This window comes from Macaca thibetana, chromosome 20, assembly GCF_024542745.1.
Source record: "Macaca thibetana thibetana isolate TM-01 chromosome 20, ASM2454274v1, whole genome shotgun sequence".
NCBI lineage: Eukaryota > Metazoa > Chordata > Mammalia > Primates > Cercopithecidae > Macaca > Macaca thibetana.
In genome coordinates, this window is record NC_065597.1 from 49,581,463 (window position 1) to 49,590,113 (window position 8,651).

At 51.8% G+C, this 8,651-nt stretch overlaps 1 protein-coding gene across 3 annotated transcripts in view; it reads left to right on the forward strand.

Moving 5' to 3' along the window:
* The window catches only part of GSG1L (GSG1 like), a 272,422-nt gene extending 269,848 nt beyond the window's left edge, over positions 1–2,574 (forward strand). For all 3 annotated transcript variants that reach the window (XM_050773981.1, XM_050773982.1, XM_050773983.1), the window contains one exon: positions 1,998–2,574. In XM_050773981.1, coding sequence (XP_050629938.1) covers positions 1,998–2,095 — 98 coding nt within the window. In that variant the 3' untranslated portion in view covers positions 2,096–2,574. The remainder of the gene's footprint in view (positions 1–1,997) is intronic.
* Positions 2,575–8,651: the final 6,077 nt, after the last annotated feature.

The following is an 8,651-nucleotide window of genomic DNA, read 5'->3' on the forward strand; positions in this document are numbered from 1 at the left end:
TATCTTGGCAGCCAACACTTCCAAAGTATGCAATGGTTTCCATGACTGAGGCCAAAACAAATGTGTTTTTCTGAAGCCAAACGATTCCAAAATGTTTGCAAAATGTTTCCCACTCCTTAATAAATACAGTAAAACTTGCAAAACACTAACACTAAAGAATATTAAAAGCAGAAAGAAAAAAAGTGAAAGCCAAAAAAATTACTCCCCACCCCAGCTATGGACACAACCATCTTCCTCTTTGACTCTTGTCATGAAGCCTTGTTATTAGGAAGACTCTCCTGATAATGAGAGCTGCTTTGAGGATGGAGAAGGAGCAAGGAGCTCTCCATCCCTAGGGCATGCAAGTAGGAGCTTAGCTTCACTAGGAATTCCAACCTCAATGGGCTTTCTGCGAAGAGCCTGTCTCACCCTAAAGTATGACAAGTATGTCTGAGAATCAGAGTAGGAAAATGAAATTATAGGGAACACATTTTTTTAAATGCTGAAATTTGGAATCGGGGGAAAGTAATTCAATCCAGCTCCATCATAGCTGTGACTTCTAAAGCATCTGCTAATCTTTACAGAGCCTCGGCTCCCTCATCTGTAAAATGGGCTGAACCTACCTCTGGAGCTACACATGCTCAGGAACTGTTCATTTTCTCCGTTCTCCCCTTCACTCCCAGCCCCACTCCACCACACCAGCCCTCTCCCTTAGTTTCTCACCTTCCAGCTCCACCTCCACTGGTCCACAGGGGTGCATACATTCTGGGCTCAGGCATTGCTCCCCTGGGCTTGGGATCTAACGGGGGTGACACTGGCAGAGTGTGAGCTGAGGATGGGTGCTCTGGGATGAGGGAGATGCCTGAGTGCCAGGGAGAGGATGTCAGAGGGGGCTTTCTGGAGAGCTGAAACTCAACCTGGGTCTTGATTTGATTTGGCAGGAGGTACAAGGACATTTTAGGCCACCGTATGAGATGGGAATGGTTCTGGTGCACCAAAAAGACTTTGAAGAGACACTTGAGGGATTACAAGGGAGTGATCTTCCAAGAATTGCTAAAAACACGAAAGAGTGAGAGTGGCAGAGGGGAAGAGCCTTTCCAGCCCTTCCCCTTGTCCGGTCCACTAAGCATGGTAGACAATGGCAGGTGCCCCCTGCTCGGTGCACAGGGAGTTTCTCAGAGTCAGCTTTGGGCACACCCATGTCCACACACACAGTTGCTGCGGTCCAGCGAGGACTTGGGGACCTGGGAGACATCTGCTCTTGTTCCCCCTCTAATATCCCTCCACAACAGCTCCTGAACACATATAAGGCAAATGGGGTGCTCAGGGAGGCCTGCTTGTGGGCAGATGGCAAGGTGGGGAGACAGCTGCAGGATGACAGGATGGTGGTGGATGACGGCTGCATAAGTGTGTGGATTTGCTGAGGGGTGGGTGGTGGAAGGGAAGGATGGAGGGAAAATGGGCGGGCAGATGGCAGGATTGGGGGCATGGCTTTATGTGAGGTGGGTGAACGTGCCTGCAGGGGGTGCTATCATGGCTGTTGGGTGGGCCTGGGGTGGATATGGGGATGTTTTAGGTGTAGGCAGATGTGTACATGTAAAGGTGTGTTATTGGGTGGTAGGAGGATGGTTGGGTTACTGGGTGGTAGGAGGGTGACTGGAGGAGTGGTGCTCCTGTTGGCAGGTGTGAGGTGCATGAGCGGGTTCTGGGTTGGAGAGGGTGTGAGCAGAGTTGTGGATACATTGGAGGCTTGATAAGTGGATGGCAGCAAATATTGGCAGATACATGACTAAGTCATAGGTGTGTTGGTGAACTGGTGGGTGACTGGGTGGCTGACAGGGGAGGGATGGGTGGAGAGCTGGCAGTGTTGGGGCATGGGTTGGTAGACAGATGGGATGATGGGCAGAAGGCCTAGTAAATGAGGGTGAGTGATGGATGTGTGGGTGGGGGGCAGTGGGTAGACAGGGTGTGGGTGGAGGAAGGTGGCTTTCAGCACTGACCGCCTTGTCTCCTGGCAGGACACCAGCCACACATGGTGGATTCCTGGCCCCGGAGCTCCGCACAGGAAGCACCAGAGCTGAACCGACAGTGCTGGGTCTTGGGGCACTGGGTGTGACCAAGACCTCAACCCGGCCCCCGGACCTCAGGCCATCGCTGGCACCAGCCCCTGCTGCAAGACCTCCAGAGTGGTGCCCCCAGAACCTTGGCCTGTGTGCCGTGAACTCAGTCAGACTGCGTGGGAGATGCCAGGCCTGTCCTGCCCATCACTGCCTGGGCCCGAGGGCCTTGAAAATGGGGCCAGGGCAGGCCCAAGGGAATGCACAGGGCTGCGCAGAATGACTTTGGGACAGCAGCCCCGGACTCTTGCCATCACCACATGAGGAGCCCTGCTGGGCACAGCTGCGATGCCAGAAGACACATGGCCACTGGCCACTGAATGACTGGCACCCACAAGCCAGTCAGGTGCCCAGAGGGGCAGAGCCCTGTGGGGGGCAGAGAGTGGCTTCCTGAAGGAGGGGGCAGTGGTGCAGGCACCGCAGCGGTGTCACACAGCAGGCACACAGCAGGGGCTCAATAAATGCTTGTTGAACTTGTTTTCTTGCGGTTTATGGAGGCCAGTTGCTCTCTGGGCTGTGGCTGCCCCGTCATTGCCCCACCCCATGACTCCTCAAGGAGGCTGAAGGTGACAGCAAAGACTGTGCAGAGGCCAGGGCCAGACACTGAAGGATGGCAGGGAGGGAGCGCAGAGCCCAGGCTGGAAACAGGCTGGCAGGCTGCCTTGGATTCCAGAGAATCGGCAAGGCAGGGGCCAGGCAAGCAAGAGACGTGGGGCAAGCAAGAAATGGGCCCCCAAACCCAAGCCCTAAGCAGAGAGGGTGAAGAAGCCACATTTCTCTTCAGAGCTCAGCGACATCACACCACCCTGACCCTGAGGAGCCTTTACCCTGTGCCTGGCACCACCTTTACAGAAAATCCCAGGGCTTAGATGCCTGGAGAAACAGATTCCTACTATAAAGAGGAGGGAAATTAGGGTCACAGAGATGAAGTCACTTGCCTGAGATTACAGAGCTAGCAAATGGCAGAGGTGGGGTTTGAATCAGGACTCCTGACTCCAAGTTCAGTCATTTCCCAAGAGGCCTTATTCCTTCCCAGAAGAATTTCTAGAGCTTTCCCCCAAGTAGAATACATTCTTCTCCTTTATCCATCCATCCATCCATCCATCCATCCATCCATCCATCCATCCATCCATCCTCCATCACTCGTCCAGCCATTATCCATTATCCATCCATCCATTCATCATTTGTCCCTCCATCTATCATTCATCCATCTATTATCCACCCATTCATCATCTAATATCCATCCATCCATCCTTCATAATTCATCTTTCCACTCATCCATCTGTCATTCATCCATCCTTCCATCCATCCATCCATCATCTATCCATTCATCCATCCATTTGCCATCCATCCAGTCATTCATCAGCTATCCATCGTCTATCCATCCATCTATCCATCATCCAGCCATTGTTCATTATTCATTCATCCATTTATCATTCATCCCTCCATCATCATTCATCCACCTATTACCCACCCACTCATTATCTATTATCCATCCATTGTTCATCATCCATCCATCATTCATCATCCATCCATCCATCCTTCATCCATCCACCCATCCATCCATCCATCATCTATCCATCTGTTATCTATCCATTCATCCATCCATTCATCACCCACCCACCTATTCATCAGTTATCTATCCATCATCCATCCATCCATCTACCATCTATCCATTCATTGTCTATCCTTTCCCCCATCCATTCATCATCCATCCACCCGTTCATTAGCTATTTATCCATTATCCATTCCTCCATCTATCCATCATCCATTCATCCCTTATCCATCCAACCATTATGTATTTCTTCATTTATCCATTGTTTATCCTTCCATCCATCATCCATCATCTTTCCATGCATTATCTATCGATTCATCCATCTATCCATCATCCATCCATCCTTTATCCATCATTCATCAGCCACCATCCCTCTATCCATTATCCATCGTCCACTCATCCATTCATCCCTCCATCTGTCCATTATTCATCAACCATCCATCCATCCATTATCCATTCCTGCATTATCCATTTATTCTTTATCCATTTCTCCATCTGTTCATCATCTATCCATCCATTATCCATACATCTATCCATCACCCATCCATTCCTTCATCTATCCATTATTCATCAATTATCCATCCATTCATCTATCCATTCATCTATCTATCCATCATCTATTGATTACTTGTCATCCTTCCTTGTATCAGACATCCATCCATCCTCCTTCCATGCATCACCCATCCTCATTACTCAGCCATCCAGCTGTGCATCCATCTATTCACTGATATAGTTCACTGTGTCCCTACTATGTGCCAAGCACTGTGGTAGGCACTTGAGGTAGGATGCTGGAGCATCCAGAGAGGGCGTCATGAGCCTGGGTTCAGATTCCACCTTCTCCACTTGTGACCTTGGGCAAGTTATTTGACCTTTCTGTGCCTGCTTCCTCATTCATTAAATCCGGATAATCATTATACCTACCTCTTCAAGCTGTTGTGCAAATTAAATGAGTTAACATATTTGAAGTGTCTAGACCAGAGCCTGGCACATGTAAACACTTTGTGGGTGTTTACTAACAGGACAACAAGGGGAAGTCAAGGCTGTGGGAGCTGTGGTCTAGGGAGGCTCCTTTGAGAAAATGATGTTTAAACCAAGACATGAAGATTGTCTGGGCATCAGGCAGGCAAGCGTATAGCAGGGAAAGAAAGTACATTAGAGGACTTTAAAATAGTCCGATGGCAGGTGTGGAGAGCAGGGAGGTCAGGAGGCAGTGGTGGGAAATTAGGCATCAGAGGGCAGTGGAACCAGGTCAGGAGGGACTAGAAACCTTGTTAGGGAGCTTAGAGTTTATCCTGGGGCAATGGGTAGTGGGCAGTGGGATGCTTTCAGCAGACTGGGATGCGCCTGGGTGTACATTTGAGGGAGATCACTGCAGTTATGGGCAGAGAATAGATGTGGGAGACGCCTCTCCCTTCCTCATCCCTGCTACACTCAAGAAAGAGAAGAAAGTGGGCTGGCTTAGGAAAGTGGCCCTGGGGAGGGGACCATGCAGGCAGATTCAGGAACCAATTAGGAGGGAATGGACTGAGGTGGGAGGAAAGGAAAGTTGGTGATGACTCTCAGGTTACAGGGTCAGCTCGGGGAACAGGGAAGATGGAGACTTCATGGTTCAGATGTCTTGAGTCTCAGGGGCTCAGGGCACACCCAGTTGGAGGTTTGTGCTCATTCACTCACCCATTGATTCATCAAGCGAACAATTTGTTAATTCACTTTCCATTCATTCAGTAAATATTAATGACCTACTAGGTGCGGCTTAAGGCGGGGCTGGAAATGGGCCTGGGAGAGCAATTATGGTCCAGCTCTACTAAGGTCTTGAATGTCAGAACAAGGAGTTTGGGCTTTGGCCTCATGCGAGAGAGGGTCACTGCCACATATGGGGCTGGACAGGGACAGATCCAGCAGGGATCTAGCCCTGGCCACCAGGCATCTCGGAGCTCTTATTCTCACCCGGGGTCCTTCTGAAGTTGGCGAGTGGACCACAGAAGGTCCAGAAGATGGTTTTAGTTGACATATGGGCAAAATTTTAATCTATTTTAATAGTTGTGTTTATGTCAATGTGTATTAGAAAAAAAATGTACAGTGGGCACGTCAGTGCTATGATTTCACAGACGTTACTGCTTAGGATGAAACCAAAATAGGCATTTAAGTAAAAAGAAAAAAAGAGTTGGCTTAAAGAAAACTATTAAATAAACAATTGTGCAAGTCGTATGTGGTTATGATATGTGGACAGCTCGAGCGACAGCCATTGTCATGGGGCAAGGGAGAGAGATCGGAGGCTCCCAGGGCCACTGAGCTTCAAATCCTCTGGTCTCCTTCTGGGCACCTCCTGGGCAGGGGCTGAGAACCAGCTGTCTGTCAGTCTCATGGAGACTGCAGCAAGAAAGCTGCTGGTTAGATAAGAGGAAGCACTTCTAGGCAGGCTGGGTGAGTACTCCCAGTGGGTTTACTCCGAGTTCGTATGAGAATTTTCTTTATGCAGGGAGTGAATACCAGCGTCTGCCTGAATGTGGAAGGTGGGAGTCACCATCCAGTTTGAAGGCAGGGGGTGCCTGGTTGAGCACCCAGAGGCCTGGATGGGAAAGAAAAGGCCCCTCCCCGACCTCCGCAGACAGCTTTCCCAGCTACCCCTCCCCTGCGCTGCACTGAGCAGACAGGCTCCGACCATGGAGGGAATGGCTGTGTGTGTGTCTTTGGTCTTGACACCCATATATATCGGCGTGACCCACAGCCCAAAGTGCTTACACAACCTCGTTGTGCCCTGGGCACCTGTGTCCCGTGTCTCTGCATCCACACGCCCTGGGCTCGTGTGTACATGCCAACCTTACCGTGGCCCAGTCACACAGACCCATGATCATCAGAGACTGACTGGCTTAAAGCGCTGACCCTACCCTCACCCCCCTACATACACATACACATTGATATTGCTCAAGTGTGAGTCAGCACCTTGTATGTACCTAGGTGCTAACTGCGTGTCTACTGCTCATCCACACCGTGTGTTCTGTCGACCTTGTGCACACACACTCATGTGTGCTTTGCCGGCCCTGGACGAAATGCCACACGTGTGCTGATGCTGAACAAACATGTTCATGATACACGGACGGCCCTGGGCACACACCTGTGTCTGCACATGCTCCGTGCTTCTCTTGTTGCTTGTTGGCCCATGTCACCCCCTCTCCCCAGCTGCAGAGGACCCATGAGGCCACAGTCCCTTCTCTGGCCAAGGGCTGATGGGCAGGCCTGGGCCTCCGTGAGTAACTGGGCTGCCTTTCCTCTTCGGCTGGTGGCTGTGACGGGCACGCATCCCTGCCACCCCCGCCAAAGCCAGCCATCCCGGCCACACACTCGTCTCCCTCGGGTAATGGAAATGTCAGCTTGATTCATGGAGATTCATCTGCGGCAGCCGGGCCTAACGACGAGGCACGCGGCGGGAGGATCATCCCCTGAGAAGAGCCGCTGCAGCGAGGGTGCCAAGTCCCTGCCTGGGAGGACGTGAGGATGGAAGAAAGCCCCCGAAGCTGTGCATTTAGACAGGCCTGGGTTCAAATCCTGAGGCCACCGCAGACCTGCTATGTGCCTCATTTATCCAAGAACTAGTTATGGAGGGACTTCCGTGTACAGAAACAGAGCTGTACCCTGGAGTGGCCATGGTGAACAAGAACGACAGACACTATCTTCACCCCTCATGGAGGCTAGATTATTAATAATTCTAAATAGTCCAGGTGCATTACAGCTCATGCCTGTAATCCCAGCACTTTGGGAGGCCAAGGCAGGCAGATCACTTGAGGTCAGGGGTTCGAGACCAGCCTGGCCAACATGGCGAAACTCTGTCTCTACTAAAAATGCAAAAATGAGCCGGGTGTGGTAGCACACACCTATAATCCCAGCTACTCGGGAGGCTGAGGCAGGATAATTGCTTGAACCAAGGGGGCAGAGGTTGCCGTGAGCTGAGATCACACCACTGCACTCCAGCCTGGGCAACAGAGCAAGACTCCAGCTCTCTCTCTCTCTCACACACACGCGCGCATGCACACACACACACACTCTTAAATAAGAAAACGATCACTTTATATAGTGAGAGGTGTTATGTAGGTGAACCAAGGAGAGATGTGATTTAGACCACAGGATGAGGGAGGGCCTCTCGGAAGGACCGTTGCAACATGGAATGAAGGGAGAAAAAGGAGGCAGAAGGCGCAGGGTAGGTGGGAGGAACCGCAGGTGCAAAGGCCCTGGGGTTGGAGGAGCACCGTGAGCGCCATGTGGCCGTGTGCAGCACTGTATGACAGGACAGAGTGCTTGGAGCTCGGGGCGAGGACATGGGGTCTGCCGGGGTCAGAGACTGTGGGGCTTTGGGGGTTGTGGCGAGGAGTTTGACCGTCATCTTCATCTTGAAGGCCACCGGAGACACTGATTGACAGGAGGGTTTTAAAAGGCAGAGGGTTTTAAAATGGGCTCTGCATTTTGGGAGGTTTCTTCTGGCTGTGTGGGGCAGGCCTGAGAGATGGGGTGCAGGACAGAGGCAGGGTGACCGGAGGGGGCCGCAGCAGGGTTCTGCTGGGAGATGGCAGTGGCTTGGGCTGCGCTGGCCCTGGGGATGGAGGGAAGTGGGCGTCTGATCAGTGGCACCCATGGGGCTTGGAGGTGAGTGACAGAGCTGAGCCAGGCTCCTGTCCGGAGCTTTGATGCTGGGCAGGCTGGGATGCTGCCGGGCGGATGAGGCCTTGGTGGAAATCAGGAAAAGCTGCTCTCTGAGTGGATGAATTAGAAAAGGGTCCCCTCCCTACCCCCAAACATGGAAGACATGGCCCTGGAGCCCCCAGATTGGAGGGCTGGAGTTGAGCCTCGCCCAGGAGCTGAGCTGTGGAGCACTGAGTGATTGTGCCCGCCCCAGGTCTAGCTGCCGTGGGACTGAGACAAACTCAGCCCAGCCTGGGACCAGCAGTCATGAGGAAAGACCAGTCTCCTCCGTGTGGGGATTTACTGCACGGACAGACAGGAGATCG